Source organism: Pristiophorus japonicus, chromosome 18 (assembly GCF_044704955.1).
Source record: "Pristiophorus japonicus isolate sPriJap1 chromosome 18, sPriJap1.hap1, whole genome shotgun sequence".
Classification (NCBI taxonomy): Eukaryota; Metazoa; Chordata; class Chondrichthyes; family Pristiophoridae; genus Pristiophorus; species Pristiophorus japonicus.
Genome location: NC_091994.1, coordinates 346813 through 368656, shown reverse-complemented (window position 1 = coordinate 368656; position 21844 = coordinate 346813). Strand labels below are relative to the sequence as shown.

The window sequence follows — 21844 nt, the reverse complement described above, 5'->3', positions numbered from 1 at the left end:
TGAGATGAGGAGAAACTTCTTCACTCAAAGAGTTGTTAACCTGTGGAATTCCCTGCCGCAGAGAGTCGTTGAGGCCAGTTCAATGGATATATTCAAGAGGGAGTTAGATATGGCCCTTACGGCTAAAGGGATGAAGGGGTATGGAGAGAAAGCAGGAAAGGGATACTGAGGTGAATGATCAGCCATGATCTTATTGAATGGTGGTGCAGGCTCGAAGGGCCAAATGGCCTACTCCTGCACCTATTTTCTATGTTTCTATGACCCTGTTACAAGAAAGGAGCCAACCAAGCTCTATGCTGACATAACCGGTCATCATATTACAGGAAAGATGTGATTGCACTGGAGAGGGTGCAGAGGAGATTTATGAGGATGTTGCCTGGACTGGAGAATTTTAGCGATGAGGAAGGATTGGATTGGCTGAGGTTGTTTACTTTGGAACAGAGGAGACTGAGGGAAGACTTTAGTGAAGTGTATAAAATTATGAGGGGCCTGGATAGAGTGGATACGAAGGACCTATTTCCCTTAGCAGAGGGGTCAATAACCAGGGAGCGAAGATTTAAAGTAATTGGGGGGAGATTTAGAGGGGATTTGAGGAGAAATGTCTTCACCCAGAGGGTGGTGAGGGTCTGGAACTCACTGCCTGAAAGGGTGGTAGAGGCAGAAACCCTCACCACATTTAAAAAGTACCTGGATATGCTCCTGAAGTGCCGCAACCTACAGGGCTATGGACCGAGAGCTGGAAAGTGGGAGTAGGCTGGGTAGCTCTTGGTCGGCCGGCACGGACACGATGGGCCGAATGGTCTCCTTCTGGGCTGTAAATTTCTCTGATTCTATGAACTTATACGGCTTGTATTCTGGTCCTCTCGAACCTATCGAGCTCAAATCCCCGTGTATCAAATCCGACTGATCGATTGATTGCCAGTAAATTGAAGCGATCGCAACAATGCTGGGCAGCAGTGAGTAAAGCAGCTCAGACACTGGGAGGTGTTAAACGGTTAATATTGAGCCGAAATAGTAAGGTAATCGTGCCACTTGATAAGTCATTGATTGTGACCGCTGTGCACTGCTGGTTACCAGCGGGCGAGAAATCATGTGGCAGCTATTGAAAGGATACAGTCACCACACTGATTAAGGGGATATATTAACAGGAGTGGTTTATGTGAATTGGCCGAGTTCTCACAGGAAAGGAGAAGGTTGAGAGGTGATACGATTGCAGTTTTTAGGATTCTAAACTGATTGGATAATGCCGACCGTGACAAACTGCTTCATCTTGTCGACAACTGTCGGACCAGAGGACATGGCCTGTGCTTCAAGGGGGGTAAATTCAGAACTAATCTTCAGAAACATTGGGTGGGATTTTAACCCCACAAGGACGGGTGGGCTGGGAGCAGGTGGGGTAAATACTATTGATTGGTTTAACAGGTGCAATTGGATGTCACGGCGAATGACAATTTCTTCAACTCGAGTGGCAGCCGTGGCTCAGTGGGCAGCATCTTTGCCTCTGAGTCAGAAGGTCGTGGGTTCAAGTCCCACTCCAGAGACTTGAGCCCATAAATCCAGGCTGACATTCCCAGCGCAGTACTGAGGGAGCGCCGCACTGTCAGAGGGGCAGTGCTGAGGGAGTGTTGCACTGTCGGAGGGGCAGTACTGAGGGAGTGCCGCACTGTCGGAGGGGCAGTACTGAGGGAGTGCTGCACTGTCGGAGGGGCAGTGATGAGGGAATGCCGCACTGTCGGAGGGGCAGTACTGAGGGAGTGCCGCACTGTCGGAGGGGCAGTACTGAGGGAGTGCCGCACTGTCGGAGGGGCAGTACTGAGGGAGCGCCGCACTGTCGGAGGGGCAATGCTGAGGGAGTGTTGCACTGTCGGACGGGCAGTACTGAGGGAGTGCCGCACTGTCGGAGGGGCAGTGCTGAGGGAGTGCTGCACTGTCGGAGGGGCAGTGATGAGGGAATGCCGCACTGTCGGAGGGGCAGTACTGAGGGAGCGCCGCACTGTCGGAGGGGCAGTACTGAGGGAGTGCTGCACTGTCGGAGGGGCAGTACTGAGGGAGCGCCGCACTGTCGGAGGGGCAGTACTGAGGGAGTGCCGCACTGTCGGAGGGGCAGTACTGAGGGAGTGCTGCACTGTCGGAGGGGCAGTACTGAGGGAGCGCCGCACTGTCGGAGGGGCAGTACTGAGGGAGCGCCGCACTGTCGGAGGGGCAGTACTGAGGGAGTGCTGCGCTGTCGGAGGGGCCGTCTTTCGGATGAGATGTTAAACCGAGGCCCCGTCTGCTCTCTCAGGTGGATGTAAAAGATCCCACGGCAGTGTTTCGAAGAAGAGTAGGGGGAGTTACAATCCACATAATTTGATTGTGATACGGATAATTGTTGTTCTTAGTTTACAAAAACGTTCTGCATCATCAGTTCACTCCCTCGTGTTTTAATCGATACTAAATACATTATGTTTAATAATTTAATTGCCATTAGTATTAATTAACATGTTTGAGCTGATCAATCACAAGTGTTTATTTCATGCATTTATTCATGATCAGCGCTCCTCTGAACTTTCCGACCCTAATCTCCAAACACCCCGACCTTCTCGCTGAAATGTACAAAGCACGACTCGTTCCTCCATCTTCGACAATAACATTTCCTGCTCAAAAACTAATGGGAGTCCTTACCTCCCTCATTCTTCCTCTGACATTCGCCAGGTCTTTAAAACCGAACATTAACCACAACTTCTTCACTTCACAGCCCCTGGAAATGAAACGGATTATCTCAGCGTTTGGGTAGCAGATGGAATTAGTGTGATGCCCTCGAAAGTCAAATAACCTCTCGACACTTTCTTTCCAGGCTCACGTGTTGAGAACCAAAGGCCACGTGAGGAAAAACCTTTTTTTACGTAGCGAGTGATTGGGATCTGGAACGCGCTGCCTGAGAGGGTGCTGGAGGCAGACTCAATCACGGCTTTCAAAAGGGAGTTGGATAAGAACCTGAAGGAAAGAAATTTGCCGGGCTCCGGGGAAAGGGCAGGGAGTGGGACTAGGTGGAGTGCGCTTGCAGAGAGCCGGCACGGGCTCGACAGGCCGAATGGCTGAGCAGTCAGCATTCTGTGAGTCTTTAAGGGTCAGTTGGTCGAGTTAGTTGGTTGCTGATGTGAAGACCAACACCATGGCGGTGTTGATGGGTCAAATGGCCTGTTCCTTTGTTGATTGATAGAAACATAGAAAATAGGTGCAGGAGTAGGCCATTCGGCCCTTCGAGCCTGCACCACCATTCAATGAGTTCATGGCTGAATATGCAACTTCAGTACCCCATTCCTGCTTTCTCGCCATACCCCTTGATCCCCCTAGTAGTAAGGACTACATCTAACTTCTTTTTGAATATATTTCGTGAATTGGCCTCAACAACTTTCTGTGGTAGAGAATTCCACAGGTTCACCACATTCTGGGTGAAGAAGTTTCTCCTCATCTCGGTCCTAAATGGCTTACCCCTTATCCTTAGAACTCAGGCTGGCCCATTGTTGCTGGGGTAACGAGGCATGAGGGGATGGTCCTTGTCTCCCTCCATAAGTCTTTTAACCAATAAGGAAATTAAGGGTTACGGGGAGCGGGCGGGTAAGTGGAGCTGAGTCCACGGCCAGATCAGCCATGATCTTGTTGAATGGTGGAGCAGGCTCGAGGGGCTAGATGGCCTACTCCTGCTCCTAATTCTTATGTTCTTATGTTCTTATGACTGTCGGTACTGAGGGGGGTGCGGCTTGTAACAAGCTGAAGAGGAGCTCCCAGGTAGCTGGGATGGTTTCTGGATCCTCTCAAACAGAGCCTTTATCAGACGCAGCATCTTATGCCTGTGTGCGAGTCGGTGTGGAGGAATCCTGCACTAGTATGATTCAGTTAAAGGATCTTTTACACAATGAATTACTGTATTTATTTAACTAAGCTTGGATGGAATCAGACAGAAACAGGCCATTCGATCCGCTGGTCCGTGTCGGGGTTTATGCTCCACACGAGCCTTCTCCCACCCCTCTTCACCTCCCCCATCAACATGTCCTTCTATTCCTTTCTCTCGCGTGTATTTATCCAACTTTTCCTTAAATGCATCGATGTTATTCGCGTGTGTGTCAGCTGTGGCTCAGTGAGCAGCTCTCTCACCTCCGAGTCAGAAGGTCGTGGGTTCGAATACCACTTCAGAGACCTGTGCTCAAAAATCTAGGCTGACACTCCCAGTGCAGTACTGAGGGAGTGCCGCACTGTTGGAGTTGCAGTGCTGAGGGAGCGCCACACTGTCGGAGGGGCAGTACTGAGGGAGTGCCGCACTGTCGGAGGGGCAGTACTGAGGGAGCCCCGCACTGTCGGAGGGGCAGTACTGAGGGAGCGCCACACTGTCGGAGGGGCAGTACTGAGGGAGCGCCGCACTGTCGGAGGGGCAGTACTGAGGGAGCGCCGCACTGTCGGAGGGGCAGTACTGAGGGAGTGCCGCACTGTCGGAGGGGCAGTACTGAGGGAGTGCCGCACTGTCGGAGGGGCAGTACTGAGGGAGCGCCGCACTGTCGGAGGGGCAGTACTGAGGGAGTGCCGCACTGTCGGAGGGGCAGTACTGAGGGAGCGCCACATTGCAGTACTGAGGAAGTGCCGCACTGTCGGAGGGGCAGTACTGAGGGAGTGCCGCACTGTCGGAGGGGCAGTACTGAGGGAGCGCCGCACTGTCGGAGGTGCCGTCTTTTGGATGAGACGTTAAACCGAAGCCCCGTCTGCTCTCTCAGGTGGATGTAAAAGATTTCATGGTAATATTTCAAAGAAGAGCAGGGGAGTTATGCCCGGTGTCCTGGGGCCAATATTTATCCCTCAATCAACATCACTAAAACAGATTATCTGGTCATTCATCATCATAGGCAGTCCCTCGGAATCAAGGAAGACTTGCTTCCACTCTAACAGTGAGTTCTCAGGTGACTGTACAGTCCAATACGGGAATTACAGTCTGTCACAGATGGGACAGACAGTGATTGAGGGAAGGGGAGGGTGGGACAGGTTTGCCGCACGCTCCTTCCGCTGCCTGCGCTTGGTTTCTGCATGCTCTCGGCGACGAGACTCGAGGTGCTCAGCGCCCTCCCGGATGCACTTCCTCCACTTAGGGCGGTCTTTGGCCAGGGACTCCCAGGTGTCGGTGGGGATGTTGCACTTTATCAGGGAGGTTTTGAGGGTGTCCTTGTAACGTTTCCTCTGCCCACCTGGGGCTCGCTTGCCGTATCGGAGTTCCGAGTAGAGCGCTTGCTTTGGGAGTCTCGTGTCGGGCATGTGAACAAGGTGGCCCGCCCAGCGGAGTTGGTCGAGTGTGGTCAGTGCTTCGATGCTGGGGATGTTGGCCTGAGGTGGTCATTATCACATTGCTGTTTGAGGGAGCTTGCTATGAGCAAATTGGCTGCCGCGTTTCCCACATTACAATTTATATAGCGCATTTCATGACCACTGGACATCTCAAAGTGCTTTACAGCCAATGAAGTACTTTTGGAGTGTAGTCACTGTTGTCATGTGGGAAATGCATCAGCCAATTTGTGCACAGCAAGCTCCCACACACAGCAACGTGATAATGAGCAGATAATCTGTTTCTGTTATTTGATTGAGGGATAAATATTGACCCCAGGATACCGGGGTGAACTCCCCTGCTCTTCTTCAAAATAGTGCCATGGGATCTTTTACATCCACCTGAGAAGGTGCCTTGGTTTAACATCTCATCCGAAAGACAGCACATCTGACAGTGCAGCGCTCCTTCAGCACTGCCCTGTACTGGAGTGTCAGCCTGGACTGGAACTTGAACCCACAACCTTCTGACTCACAGTCGAGAGTGCTACCCACTGAGCCATGGCTGACACGAAGCTGACAGCTGACATAAGCACAAAAAAGATGTAATCATTGGGCCCTGAAGTGTCTGCACCTGTGAGTATGCTCAGAGGTTTGTGGAGCCCCCAAAAAAACACAAAAAAAACGACAAAAATCCCCCCAAAAAAACAAAAAAACAAAAATAAACCAAAAAAGGGCCTTGGGAAATGTTTGGAGTGTCCCCCATGTTTAATGTTTAAGAATTAATGTTTATTGTTTACTCCAAAAAGAGTTGTGGAGCCATTGGCCCCAATGGAGGGCTCTCTACGCGGGAGTCCTCCCACTATTTATCGGGGACTTGGCCTGGAGGGTGGTGCACGGAGCTGTGCCGTGCAACAAATTTTTAAGCCAGTTCATGGACTCCCAGGCCGCCTGCAATTTCTGCGGTCTGGAGGAGTCCGTGTTCCATGTTTTTATGGAAGGCACGAGGTTACAGCCTCTGTTTTATTATCCAAAGGGGCTGCTCCTGAAATTCTGGCTGCACTTCAGTCCCACGCTCCTGATCTTTGGGCACCCTGTGCGGTGGGGAGCGGGTAGGTCCGAGGGCCTCCTCGTAGGACTGCTCCTGGGCACGGCCAAGGGTGCCATCAGCCGGTCCAGGCAGCGGGCGGTCGTTCAGCCCGACTGCCTGCCCCTCTTCCGCGGTTACATCTGAGCCAGGGTGTCCCTGGAGATGGAGCACGCGGTGTCCACCGGTACGCTCGCGGCCTTCCGCGAGAGGTGGGCGCCGGAGGGACTGGAGTGCATCATCAACCCCGGCAACCAAATTTAAATTTGAACCACTTAATGTCGAAAGTCTGATTTGTTTACTTGTCGGTTTTGGTCCCCCTTTAATAAGGGGGCATTTGATTTTCAGATCAACTAAAATAGTTGCAGAGCTTTTGAGTTGGGGGTGGCTTAGCCGGTCACATGATGTTCACAAGACTCAATAAAACCCCAGCCAGTCAGGTTCGGGGGATCCACGATGGGGCAGGTGGTTGTGAGTCTGGTGGATGAACTGGCAATGTGTCGTGTGATTGTTAAACCTTTGCTCATAAACCAACTCGTTCTTAATTGCAATGTGTGGCTGTGAATTCTGAAGCAAAGCACCCATGTAGCAAATACATTACAGCCCCAAAGCCAAGATGTTGCCAGTGAGCCAACAAACATGATTGGTCAGCGACAGAATGTAACGGAGATGGGTCCATTTCCTGCTACCAATCAGAGCCAAGCTAATCCCAGCCAGTTCTATCTCCACTCCCCATGACCTTGCTCTGTCTCTCGCTAATTAGTTTTCCTGTGTTTTTCCTTCTGTACAGAGGAGACAAACCCATGCGAGACCAACCCTTGCCTTCACGAGGGAACCTGCTTACCCAACAGGACGATCTACACCTGCAACTGTGTGCCCGGATTCACGGGAGAAAACTGCGAGATCGGTAAGGTCCCGAGCGAAATGTGGATAGACAGCAGGGAGTAAGCAGACTCGCACTCCGTCCCTAAATACCAACATTTTCCCTGCGGTTTTTGGTTCATTTGTTTTTCGCGGACTCATTGGGGTTTAGAAGGAGAAGTGAGCTTATTGAAACATATAAGATTCTGAGGGGGCTTGACAGGGTAGATGCAGAGAGGATGTTTCCCCTCGTGGGGGAATCTAGAACTAGGGGCATAGTTTCAGAATAAGGGGTCGTCTATTTAAAACTGAGATGAGGAGGAATTTCTTCTCTCAGAGGGTTGTAAATCTGTGGAATTCTCTGCCCCAGAGAGCTGTGGAGGCTGGGTCATTGAATATATTTAAGGTGGAGATAGACAGATTTTTGAACGATAAGGGAGTGAAGGGTTATGGGGAGTGGGCAGGGAAGTGGAACTGAGTCCATGATCAGATCAGCCATGATCTTATTGAATGGCGGAGCAGGCTCGAGGGGCCGAATGGCCGACTCCTGCTCCTATTTCTTATGTTCTTATAATCTCCTGCCTGGAGACTTAACATCATTGGCGGAGGTATCTCGAGAACTTGGCTGATTCCCGAATACGTCTCCACCCAGATGTGAAGCGGGAAGGCTAGTGATTAATAATAACCTCACCCCGAATTTGCCCCTGCTCTCATTGAATTAGGTTTGGAGCGAAAGCTTCATGAATGTCAGGTGAGCTCCCATACCTCACCCAAACGTTGCCAGTCACCTTACACCGTGACCTCTTCCTGCCAGTGGAAACCTTTCCTCCTTATTTGCTCTATCAGAACCCGTCATAAAAATCTATTGATCTCAGTCTTGAAACCAGTCAGTCTGACCTCAGTAGTGGGTAAAATGATGGAATCAATTATTAAGGATGTCATAGCAGTGCATCTGGAAAATGGTGACATGATAGGTCCAAGTCAGCATGGAATTGTGAAAGGGAAATCATGCTTGACAAATCTTCTGGAATTTTTTGAGGATGTTTCCAGTAAAGTGGACAAAGGAGAACCAGTTGATGTGGTATATTTGGACTTTCAGAAGGCTTTCGACAAGGTCCCACACAAGAGATTAATGTGCAAAGTTAAAGCACATGGGATTGGGGGTAGTGTGCTGACGTGGATTGAGAACTGGTTGTCAGACAGGAAGCAAAGAATAGGAGTAAATGGGTACTTTTCGGAATGGCAGGCAGTGACTAGTGGGATACCGCAGGGTTCTGTGCTGGGGCCCCAGCTGTTTACACTGTACATTAATGATTTAGACGAGGGGATTAAATGCAGTATCTCCAAATTTGCGGATGACACTAAGTTGGGTGGCAGTGTGAGCTGCGAGGAGGATGCTATTAGGCTGCAGAGTGACTTGGATAGGTTAGGTGAGTGGGCAAATGCATGGCAGATGAAGTATAATGTGGATAAATGTGAGGTTATCCACTTTGGTGGTAAAAACAGAGAGACAGACTATTATCTGAATGGTGACAGATTAGGAAAAGGGAAGGTGCAACGAGACCTGGGTGTCATGGTACATCAGTCATTGAAGGTTAGCATGCAGGTACAGCAGGCGGTTAAGAAAGCAAATGGCATGTTGGCCTTCATAGCGAGGGGATTTGAATACAGGGGCAGGGAGGTGTTGCTACAGTTGTACAGGGCCTTGGTGAGGCCACACCTGGAGTATTGTGTACAGTTTTGGTCTCCTAACTTGAGGAAGGACATTCTTGCTATTGAGGGAGTGCAGCGAAGATTCACCAGACTGATTCCCGGGATGGCGGGACTGACCTATCAAGAAAGACTGGATCAACTGGGCTTGTATTCACTGGAGTTCAGAAGAATGAGAGGGGACCTCATAGAAACGTTTAAAATTCTGATGGGTTCAGACAGGTTGGATGCAGGAAGAATGTTCCCAATGTTGGGGAAGTCCAGAACTAGGGGTCACAGTCTGAGGATAAGGGGTAAGCCATTTAGGACCGGGATGAGGAGAAACTTCTTCACCCAGAGAGTGGTGAACCTGTGGAATTCTCTACCACAGAAAGTAGTTGAGGCCAATTCACTAAATATATTCAAAAGGGAGTTAGATGAAGTCCTTACTACTCGGGGGATCAAGGGTTATGGCGAGAAAGCAGGAAGGGGGTACTGAAGTTGCATGTTCAGCCATGAACTCATTGAATGGCGGTGCAGGCTCGAAGGGCTGAATGGCCTGCTCCTGCACCCATTTTCTATGTTTCTATGTTTCTATGAAACCTCCGCAGCCTTTTTGTGGGAGAGAATTCCTGATTTCTACAACCCTTTGGGCCGCTCGCGCCTCTGTTGGGCGTTAACCCGGGCTGGGCGATAAATTTTGCGCCGGGAAATAGTTTGTGTCTCAAGCGGCAAAATTCAGCAGCTGGGCCCTGAGTGTGGGGCCGATCACTAAGGGAGGCGTTACCTCTCTCAGGGCGCTAGGCCGGCTGAGCGACTGAAAATACGTTGCTAAAGAGCCGGCCTCCGAACGCTCTGAGAGAAAAAACAAACCTGAAAAAATCCCACCAAGGACATTCCCAATACATACTGACATCAACATTAATCGCGAAAATAAAAACACAATCACACTTACCTTCGGTACATATTCCTTCCCTCACTGTGCCCGCTACAGTTCGGACTGCCTGCTTCCACAGGCGGTCCCACCAGGGGGCACTGCGGGGCGCTATGGATCGCACGCAAAACAAATATCCAGCCGGAGTCGCCACCAGGGGGCATTGCACACCGGCTTGCCTCTCCTGGGCGGTACTGCTCTGTGTCCCCGGCAATGTCCCGGCACCCAATGTCCCGGCACCCAATGTCCCGGCACCCAATATCCCGGCAATGTCCCGGCAATGTCCCGGCAATGTCCCGGCACCCAATGTCCCGGCAATGTCCCGGCTGGGCGTTGGGTGCTGGCTGCCCACCCAGAAATGCTCACCGCTGCCATTACCGTCCCCTCCGGGGCAAAAACAGAGGCAGCAACAATCTGACAATCCAGCCCTTTGTGTTTATTGTGAACTCGCTCTCGGGATATGGGCGTTGCTGGCCAGGCCAGCACTTTATTGTTGGCCCCCTCGTTGCCCTGAGTTTGGTGCAGATGACTGGCTCGCTTGGCCATTTTAGAAGGCCGATATCGACACCCTTCCACAGGCACACACACATTTTGCCGGGTGGCTGGGGATACTGGCTAGCGATCAGGAGCAGGGAGGCACGAGGTTTTTCTCCCAGCTCATGAATGGCACCATCGCCAAGGCTGAGATTAGCTGATAGAACATAAGAAATAGGAGCAGGAGTAGGCCATTCGGCCCCTCGAGTCTGCTCTGCCATTTAATACGATCATGGCTGATCTGATCATGGACTCAGCTCCACTTCCCCGCCCGCTCCCCATAACCCCTTATCCCCTTATTGTTCAAAAATCTGTCTATCTCAACCTTAAATATATTCAATGTCCCAGCCTCCACAGCTCTCTGAGGCAGAGAATTCCACAGATTTACAACCCTCTGAGAAAAGAAATTCATCTTTATCTTAAATGGGCGGCCCCTTATTCTGAAACTATGTCCCCTAGTTTTAGATTCCCCCACAAGGGGAAATATCCTCTCTGCACCCACCTTGTCGAGCCCCCTCATTATCTTATATGTTTCGATAAGATCACCTCTCATTCTTCTGAATTCCAATGAGTAGAGGCCCAACCGACTCAACCTTTCCTCAGAAGTCAAAACCCTCATCTCCAGAATCAACCGAGTGAACCTTCTCTGTACAGCCTCCAATGCAAGTATATTGTTGCTTAAATATGGAGACCAAAACTGTACGCAATACTCCAGGTGTGGCCTCACCAATACCTTGCACAGTTGTAGAAGGACTTCTCTGCTTTTATACTCTATCCCCCTTGCAATAAAGGCCAACATTACTTGCTGTACCTGCATACTAACCTCTATACTGTACCACTTTGCAATTTTTCTCCATTTAAATTATAATTTGCTTTTCTATTTTTTCTGCCAAAGTGGATGACCTCACATTTTCCCATGTTATACTCCATCTGGCAACTTTTTGCCCACTCACTTCGCCTGTCTATATCCCTTTGCAGATTTTTTGTGTCCTCCTCACATTTTGCTTTTTTAACACCCTCCTATTTAAGCCTGTTGTACACCGATCTAATGGATCAAATCCTTTGCTGTTCACTCTCCTCGCATTGAATTCTGTGTTGAATGCAGAAGTACTTGATTGATTATTCTCAATGACTAACTTTCAGAAATGGTTGACCAATTTCTCCTTCGTCAGCAACTAAATGGTAGTTTTCCCAGTCAGCTAGTTCAGTATGTGGATGATTAACAGCCATTTGTCTGGCTTACAACGGTTGGAATCATTGAGTTTTATAGCGTGCAAGGTAGCCATTCGGCCCATCTTGGCCAAGCTGGTTCCCTGTACCTTTATCTTTAATAAATATCTATCCACTGTGCTCCAAAAGTAATTCAATATGTGATGTACTTGGTGATAATTGGATGTAATCTCCTCCAGCCCCACAACCTCCCGTGATGTCTGCGCCCCTCTAATTCTGCCCTCCTGAGCATCGCTGATTGGTGGCCGTGCCTTCTGTTGTCTGGGCCCCAAGCTCTGGAATTCCATCCCTAAATCTCTCTGCCTCGCTCTCCTCCTTTAAGGCGCTCCTTAAACCTCCCTCTTGGGCCAAGCTTTTGCTCACCTGTCCCAATATCTCCTATGTGCCCAATTTTGTTTTATAACGTTTCTGTGAAGCGTATGGAGTGTTTTTCTATGTTAACGACACCATATAAATGTAAGTTGTTGGTGTATTGCCTATGCACTGGTTTGTCCAGTTTGAATTTCATGTGCCTGGAAGTTTCGAAAGGGTGGCTCTTTGCTCTGTTGCCTCATTGGAGGATAAATCCCAAATCAGACCTCCCGTGTGTCAGCCTGATGCCGAGAGGTGTCTGCAATTTACTGGGAATGTGGAGTTAAACATCGGCCCCTGGCGCAGGTCTGGAGCGCAAATCGGGGACTGGTCGGAAAATGACAGACTGGGGGGAGACTGGTCATAGAATCATACAGCACGGAAGGAGGCCATTCAGCCCATCATACCAGAACCGACTCTGTAATAAACCACCCATCAGCAAACGGGGCACAGAATGCTCCTCAGCTTTGCCTCCTGGGTTTTTGCTTGCGGCAGTGTCTGGGAGATGAATCTTTAATTCCAGGAGACTGCAGGACAATCCTGGAAACTAAATGAAGCAGCCAGTGTGGGCCAGTGTATTTGTGCAGCCTCCTGTAGTGGTTAATGGGTGTAACAGCCTGAAATTGGACCATTTAACAAACTGCACAGAGGTGAAAAGCTGTTGATGATGTGAAGCGATTATCTCGGGGAAACAGTGAGAGGGAAATACTTCAAGTCAGGCTGTGTTCTTCAACTTTCATTCGTTGGGTGATGAGAAATTTTGGAACAAAAAATACTTGAATTGACATCGGCCGTAATTTCCGTGTTACACCGAGGTAAGTGTGGAGGAAATGGGCTGAAGTGACAATGGCAGGCCCAGGGAATTTCCCAGAGTCTTCAAATCACATCAACAACAGCTTGCATTTATATAGCACCTTCAACGCAGTCAAAACGTCCCACGGCGCTTCACGGGAGCGTTTTTCAACACCGAGCCACAGAAGGAGATATTGGGTCAGGTGACCAAAAGCTGGGTCAAAGAAGGAGATTTTAAAGGAGGAGAGAGGAGAGAGAGGCGGAGAGGTTTAGGGAGGGAGTTCCAGAGCTTGGGGCCCAGGCAGCTGAAGGCACGGCCACCGATGGTGGAGCGATGGCAATCAGGGATGTGTAATAGGCCGGAGTTGGAGGAACGCAGAGATCTCGGGGGTTGTGGGACTGAGCAGTCTGGGCTTTTGGGAGGGATGGTGGAGGGGGGGGGGTTAGGGTCATCACACAGGGTCCTCGGGACAAGGGTTGCACACCCCCACCATGAAAGGTCTACCCCCTGAACCGGTGACTTCTGAGCAGGAAAGGGGTACTGAGGTGAATGTTCAGCCATGATCTTATTGAATGGTGGTGCAGGCTCGAGGGGCCGAATGGCCTACTCCTGCACCTATTTTCTATGTTTCTATGTTTCTTTATTCTCTATACAGGTGTGGTCAGACCTTGCTGAACTTTTCCACCCGTGTCTGTTTTTTTAATTCACCTGACGATGTTCTTTAACGATTTTTCCCCCCCAGATATCGACGAATGCCACTCCAGCCCGTGTGAGAATGGAGCAACCTGTGTTGACGGGGTCAATTCCTTCACTTGCCTCTGCCTGCCGAGTTACGCTGGCAGCCTGTGTGAAGAAGGTAAGGGGGTAGGGTCCATCACTTTTGTAAAGTCCTGTCCCCTCAGTACAGACTCACACGAGGCATGTCGTGAAGTCAAGGTCACTCTGGACCTGCACCTTTATTTCACAGCTCTGGAATGCTGCACTTGCCTGAGACCTGTCCTTATATACCTGTCTCTTGCAAGTGCACCCCTGGTGGTAAGGTATGCTGGTGGTTACAGGTCATATCTTATTACAGTCATGTATAGCATGTTAGGATACAGTTATATATAATAATGTAAGATACATGACATCACCCTCCCCCAAGGTCTTATTGTCTTTATAGGTTCAGTCTCTCAGGTGGTCTACGCTCTCGTGTGGAGCGTCTGAGTTGTGGTTCAGTTGTTTGCCTTGGTGTCTGTTTTTCTTTGGGTGTGTTTGCTGGTATCTCGCCTGGGCTGTCTGTTTCGATTGGTGTGATTGTTGTTGACTCGTCTGGGCTGTCTGTTGGGATTGCCCTTTCCTCAGGTTGTTCCCTCTGTCTGTCCACCAGGTGTGGTGCGAGTTCCACATTGTAGTCTGCCTCTGGTTCTGCAGTGTTGTTGGTAAATCTGCTTTTGACTTGGTCTACATGCCTCCGGCAGGTTTTGCCATTGTCCATTTGTACTATCAGCAGCCTGTTTCCTTCCTTGCCCGTTACTGTCCCTGCAAGCCATTTGGGACCCCTGCCATAATTTAGTACAAACACTTTGTCCCCTATCTCATTCCATCTCCCCCTCGAATTTTTGTCATGGCACTCAGTCAGCTTACGGCGCTCTGCCTCAACGATTTCGTGCATGTCTGGGAGGATTAATGAGAGCCTTGTTTTTAAAGTCCTTTTCATCAACAGTTGCGCGGTGGGATCCCAGTCAGTGAGTGCGGACGAGATCTGTATGCCAGTCGCGACCCTGCAGCGTGGGACCTTGGATTTTAAGCATGCCTTGTTTAATGATTTGCACTGCTCGCTCCACCTGGCCATTGGAGGCCGGCTTGAATGGTGCCGTCTTGATGTGATTTATGCCGTGGTCAATAATAAAGTCTTGGAATTCTGCGCTGGTGAAGCACGGACCATTGTCACTGACCAATATGTCAGGGATTCCGTGCGTTGCAAACATGGTTGCAAGGCTCTCCACAGTGGTGGAGGTTGTGCTCAAGTTTAAAATGGTGCATTCGATCCACTTTGAAAATGCATCTACAACTACGAGGAACATTTTGCCCATGAATGGGCCCGCATAGTCTACGTGCACCCGCGACCACGGTTTGGTAGGCCAGGGCCAGGGGCTCAGTGGAGCCTCCCTGGGGGCATTGCTGAGTTGGGCACAAATGGTGCACCTTTGTACGCAGAGCTCCAAGTCCGCATTAATACCAGGCCACCAGACGTGGGATCTGGCTATGGCCTTCATGAGAACGATCCCCGGGTGCTCGTGGTGGAGCTCCCGGACAAATGCCTCTCTGCCTTGCAGAGGCATGACTACTCGGCTGCCCCACATCAGGCAGTCTGCTTGTAATGATAGCTCATGCATGCACCTGTGAAAGGGTTTTAATTCCTCGGGGCAGGCATCGCGAGCCTCTGCCCAGTCACCGGTTAGGACACATCTTTTTACTAAGGATAACGTGGGGTCGCTGGCCGTCTAGGCTCTGATTTGGCAAGCTGTCATGGGCGAACCTGTGGACTCAAAGGCATTGATTGCCATGACTATCTCACAGTCCTGTTTGTCAGATCCTTCCGTGGTCGCCAGGGGTAGCCTGCTGAGCGCGTCGGCACAGTTGTCTGTGCCTGGCCTGTGCCTTATGGTATAGTCTTAGGACGCCAGCATGAGTGCCCACCTTTAAATTCGCACCGAGGCGTTGGCGTTTATTGCCTTGCTCTCGGATAGGAGGGACGTGAGGGGCTTGTGGTCGGTTTCTAACGCGAACTTGGCCCCGAAAAGGTATTGGTGCATCTTTTTGACACCGTACACGCACGCGAGCGCCTCCTTCTCTACCATTCCGTACCCGTGCTCCGCCCGCGAAAGTGACCTGGAGCCATAAGCTATGGGTTGTAATTTGCCCGCATATTGACATGTTGCAAAACGCACCCGACCCCATACGCTGATGCATCGCATGTGAGAACTAGCTTTTTACCTGGATCAAAGAAAGTCAAAACACTGTTGGAACAGAGAAGGTTGCGTGCCTTATTGAAGGCGCGTTCCTGGGCGTCCCCCCAAACCAATCGCACCCCTTCCTGAGTAGCACGTGGAGAGGCTCCAGCAGCGTGCTTAAGTTCTGCATAAAGTTCCCAAAGTAATTGAGTAGCCCGAGAAAGGCGTGCAGTTCTGAGACATTCCGGGGCCTGGTTGCCAGGCGAATTGCTTCTGTTTTGGACTCTGTTGGGCGGATTCCATCAGTGGCAATCCTTCTGCCCAAAAATTCAACCTCGGGTGCAAGAAACAGGCACTTGGATTTCTTGACTCGTAGGCCGACCGATCCAACCGCTTTAGTACTTCCTCCAAATTACGGAGATGGGAGTCAGTGTCCCTGCCCGTGATAAGTATGTCGTCTTGAAATACAACCGTCCCCGGGATGGACTTGAGCAGACTCTCCATGTTGCGTTGGAATATAGCAGCTGCCGACCTGATGCCGAATGTGTCATATATTCAACCAGCATTGTAACCCATGTATAATCTGACCTAAGTTGTAGACTGTGAGAACACTGACCACTAGGTGGTGAACTTGTGGGAGACACTCCTAACCTAGACCTTCAGATATAAAAGGGGAAGCTCCACCCACTTCCATCACTTGAGTGCTATGAAATAAAGGACAGGTCACAGACTGACCTTCTCTCAAGCATGGGCCTCGTGTGCATTTATACTGTATAGTAAGGACGTAATGGCGACAAGAAACTGGGATTTGAACCACGCGAGCATGGCCACTAGCAGAACAGACGAGAGGTACTGTGTTAAGGAATGGTTGGGACAGAGATTCAACATTGTTAAAGCAGCACACAGTTCTCCAGGCAGACAAGAGCAGTCAGGCATGCCCCAACATGTAGTCATGCCCCAGATGGGCAGAGAGGTGTTCATCAGAAAACTCCACAATGAGCACCCGGGCATTGTCACGATGAAGGCAATTGCCAGGTCACACGTTTGGTGGCCAGGGATAGACGCAGATCTGGAACTTTGTGTTCGCAGGTGCAACACGTGTGCCCAGCTGGGCAATGCGCCCAGGGAAGCCCCCCTTAGCCCCTGGCCATGGCCCGCCAAGCCTTGGTCACGCATCCATGTGGACTACGCAGGTCCTTTCATGGAGAAAATGTTTTTGGTTGTAGTAGACGCCTACTCCAAATGGATCGAGTGTGACATTTTAAATTCAAGCACATCCTCTGCCACGGTAGAAAGTCTACGGGCAATGTTCGCCGCCCACGGTCTACCGGACATCTTGGTCAGTGACAATGGCCCGTGCTTCACAAGCACTGAATTCCAGGACTTCATGGCAGGCAATGGAATTAACCATGTTAGAATGGCACCGTTCAAGCCGGCCTCAAACGGCCAGGCAGAACAAGCAGTGCAGATAATCAAACAGGGGATGCTCAGAATCCAAGGGGGTTCCCTACAAAGCCGCTTATCACACCTCCTGTTGGCCTACAGATCCCAACCACACTCGCTCACAGGGGTCCCACCCGCAGAGCTGCTAATGAAAAGGACGCTCAAAACCCGGTTATCCCTTATACACCCCACCATGAAAGAAATTGTCGTGAGCAGGCGCCAGTCACAATATGATGAACATGACAGGAATGCGAGGGCGCGATGTATTGATGTAAATGATCCTGTTTTTGTCCTCAACCACGCTGCAGGGCCCAAATGGCTCGCAGGCACTGTGGTTGCCAAAGAGGGAAATAGGATTCTGGTAGTTAAACTTACCAATGGACAAATCTGCCGCAAACATGTGGATCAAACAAAAAGGAGGTTCAGCAACCCCATAGAAGAAGCAGAGGAAGAACACGATATAGAGTTCACTCCACCACAGGTGACCGAACACATGAACCAAAGGGAGGAGAGCCCAGTCACTTTGGGCAGTCCGGACAGGCCTGAGGCACCGCAAACAGCAGACACTCAGGCCAGCGCCCAACAACCAGAGCCCCAACTCAGGCGCTCTACAAGGGAGCGTAAACCACCAGAGAGACTCAACCTGTGATCCCAATAAGACTTTGGGGGAGGAGGTGATGTCATGTATTCAACCAGCATTGTAACCCATGTATAATCTGACCTAAGTTGTACACCGTGAGAACACTGACCACTAGGTGGTGAACTTGTGGGAGACACTCCTAACCTAGACCTTCAGATATAAAAGGGGAAGCTCCACCCACTTCCAGCACTTGAGTGCTATGAAATAAAGGGCAGGTCACAGACTGACCTTCTCTCAAGCATGGGCCTCGTGTGCATTTATACTGTATAGTAAAGACGTATCAGAATGGGCATTGATTGTACATGAAAAGGCCTCGATGTGTGTTGATGGTGGTGAGTAGCTTGGATTCCTCGGTCAATTCTTGCGTCATATACGCAGATGTGAGATCTAATTTTGAGAAAAGTTTGCCTCCAGCCAATGTGGCAAATAAGTCCTCCGCCCTGGGCAGCGGGTACTGGTCCTGTAGGGAGACTCTGTTTATGGTAGATTTGTAGTCCCCACAGATTCGTACGGATCCATCAGGCTTCATGACTGGGACGATGGGACTTGCCCAGTCGCTAAACTCCACAGGTGATATAATGCCTTCCCGCAGAAGCCTGTCTAGTTCGTGTTCAATCTTTTCCCTCATCGCATAGGGTACAGCTCTGGCCTTGTGATGGACCGGTCTAGCATCCTGTGTGATGTAGATTTTGACTTTGGCCCCTTTGAAAGTGCCCACACCTGGCTGAAAGAGATGTTCAAATCGCTTTATAACTGTTGAGCAGGAGGTCCGTTCCTCTAATGACATGGCATGGACATCATCCCATTTCCAGTTTAGTTTTGCCAGCCAGCTTCTCCCCAGCAGTGCTGGGGGGTCTCCGGGGACAATCCACAGTGGAAGTCGGTTCACAGTCCCTTTGTGTGTGACAGAAAGCATGGCGCTGCCAAGGACTGGTACGATTTCTTTGGTATAGGTACTTAGTTTGGTGTCGACCCTTGTGAGTTTTGGTCTGTCTCTTTTATGCAGCCACAGTTGTTCAAATTGTTGAGCGCCCATGAGAGATTGACTCGCTCCCGTATCCAGCTCCATGTTGACAGATATCCCTTTGAGTAGGACCCTCATCATTATAGGAGGCGTCCTGTTGTAGGAGCAGCGGCCATTGATCGTGTTGACCCGCTGTACATCGGTGTCCCGGGTACTGTCCCCACCATCTTCTGGTCCGCTTTCCGACCCATCCGATTCGTATACCAGCCGAGCTGCCATTTTTTTGCACATGCGGGCCAAATGCCCTGTATATTCACAATTTCTGCAAACAGTCTGCTGAAATCGACATCCCCTTGCCGAGTGCCCATCCCCACACCTCCAGCACAGACCTGTTCTATTGTTCAAAGTGTTCCCAAAGAATGAGCTGCGTCCGGCTGATCTCTCTCGAGCTTCTCTCAGTTTGTAGTTGATTGCTCGCATTGTGGGTTGATGAGATGTGAACGGCCGTTCCTGTGGCCCTTGATGGCTTCTGCCTGCTGTCGAGAACCTGTTCTCCCGGTTTTGTCTTTGTGTGGGGGTAGCAGCTTGTTTAGTGCTGTGAACTTCTTGTTCCGATATTTCGTTAGTTGTCGTACCTGCATTGTAAATCAACCTCGTTTCTTCTTCCCCTACCAAGAATGCCTGTGCAACCAATGCTGCTGCCTCTAAGGTCAGGTTCTTGGTCTCTATGAGCTTTTGGAATATGCCTGCGTGGCCTATTCCTTCAATGAAAAAGTCTCTCAGCATTTCTCTCCTCAGTTCATCGGAGAACTCACATAAACTAGCCAACCTCCGAAGTTCCGCCACGAAGTCGGGTATGCTCTGGCCCACACAGCGTCTGTAGTTGTAGAACCTGTGTCTGGCCATGTGTAGGCTGCTCGCTGGCTTCAGGTGGTCTCTTACCAGTGTGCTCAATTCTTCAAACGACTTGCTTGCTGGTTTCTCGGGTGCCAACAGATCCTTCATTAAAGCGTATGTTTTCGAGCCACAGCTGGTCAAGAGATGGGCTCTTCTCTTGTCTGCCTTATCGTCACCTAACCAGTCTTTGGTTACAAAGCTTTGCTGGAGCCTTTCTATAAAGTCCTCCCAATTGTCTCCCGCATTGTACTTTTCATCTGATCCGTTGTTCGCCATTCTGTGGATTCTGTAATCCCGTAACTCGTCGCCACTGTAAAGTCCTGTCCCCTCAGTACAGATTCACACGAGGCATGTAGTGAAGTCAAGGTCACTCTGGACCTGCACCTTTATTTCACAGCTCTGGAATGCTGCACTTGCCTGAGACCTGTCTTTATATACCTGTCTCTTGCAAGTGCACCCCTGGTGGTAAGGTATGCTGGTGGTTACAGGTCATATCTTATTACAGTCATGTATAGCATGTTAGGATACAGTTATATATAATAATGTAAGATACATGACAACTTTGTCCAGCCGCTCCCTCGTCAAAGATTCTCTCTGTGGAAATCATCACTGAACAGGGGGTGAAGGTGTGCCCAGTCTCCCCTGGGCTCTCTATAACCTTTATTGGCTGCTGCTGCTGAAACCCTCATCCATGATTCTGGCTCGCCTACTCCATTGCTCTCCCATCTTCCACCCTCCATTAACCTGAGCTCATCCAAAACTCGGCTGCCCCGTGTCCTAACTCGCACCGAGTCCCGCTCACCCATCACCCCCTGTGCCCCGTGTCCTAACTCGCACCCAGTCCCGCTCACCCATCATCATCGTCATAGGCAGCCCCTCAAAGTCAAGGAAGACTTGCTTCCACTCTAAAAATGAGTCCTTCGGTGGCTGAACAGTCCAATACGAGAGCCACAGTCCCTGTCACAAGTGGGACAGATAGTCGTTGAAGGAATGGGAGGGTGGGACTAGTTTGCCGCACGCTCTTTCCGCTGCCTGCGCTTGATTTCTGCATGCTCTCGGCGATCACCCATTACCCCTGCGCTTGTTGACCTACACTGGCTCCCAGTTTGGCAATGCCACGATTGAAAAATTCTCATCCGTGTTTTCATATCACTCCATGGCCTCATCCCCTCCCTATCTCTGTAATCTCCTCCAACCCTACAACCTGACATGTGTCAGCTGTGTCTCAGTGGACAGCACTCTCGCCTCTGAGTCAGAAGGTTGTGGGTTCAAATCCCACTCCAGAGACCTGAGCACAAAAATCTAGGCTGATACTCCCAGTGCAGTGCTGAGGGAGTGCCGCACTGTCGGAGGGGCCGTCTTTCGGATAAGGCATTGAACCGAGGCCCCGTCTGCTCTCTCAGGTGGACGTAAAAAATCCCAGGGCACTATTTTGAAGAAGAGCAGGGGAGTTCTCCCCGGTGTCCTGGGGCCAATATTTATCCCTCAACCAACATCACTAAAACAGATTATCTGGTCATTATCACATCACTGTGTGTGGGAGCTTGCTGTGCGCAAAGTGGTTGCCGCGTTTCCTGTATTACAACAGTGACTACACTTCAAAAAGTAATTCATTGACTGTAAAGCATTTTGAGATGACCTGAGGTCGTGAAAGGCGCTATATAAATGCAAGTTTTTCTTTCTTTGTCGAACCCTGTTTCTTTAGTTTGAAATTAATTTATTTGCCTGGTTACTTTTGTATATTCAACATATTCATCTAAAAAATCTTCCCTTTATCATCACCTGCGATTTCTCAGTATAACTGAGTTCATTTCTTGGTTTTGCAAGTGCTGCCATGGGACTGGCACGATGTTGGGAGACACAGAAAGAAATGTTGGAATAAAAGAAAGAAAAAGCTGCAAATTTATATCATCATCATCGGCAGTCCCTCGAGTCGAGGATGACTTCCATGTCAAAAAATTCACAGGTGTTTCAATGAAGGACCTAATATTCCGGATCCCGAGCTACATCCTGAAGGGTGGAAGATACCTGTGGGTGGATTTTTTAACGTGGGGTGACCGTTGCACACCAGCCACCACACGGGGCTTGACAGAGCGAGGTCTTGGTCCAGTGGCAAGGGTTAACCAGGACGACTGGAGAGCAGCTCTGCTGCACGGACCCAGTGCGCACATATCGCAGTGTGGGCTGGTCCGTGCTGCCCCA

At 50.2% G+C, this 21844-nt stretch overlaps 1 protein-coding gene across 1 annotated transcript in view; it reads left to right on the top strand.

Annotated features, from left to right (window-relative positions):
- Window positions 1-21844, top strand: part of ncanb (neurocan b) — a 237038-nt gene that overhangs the window by 181958 nt on the left and 33236 nt on the right. The window contains exons 6-7 of the mRNA XM_070861067.1: window positions 7161-7277; window positions 13505-13618. Coding sequence (XP_070717168.1) covers window positions 7161-7277; window positions 13505-13618 — 231 coding nt within the window. The remainder of the gene's footprint in view (window positions 1-7160; window positions 7278-13504; window positions 13619-21844) is intronic.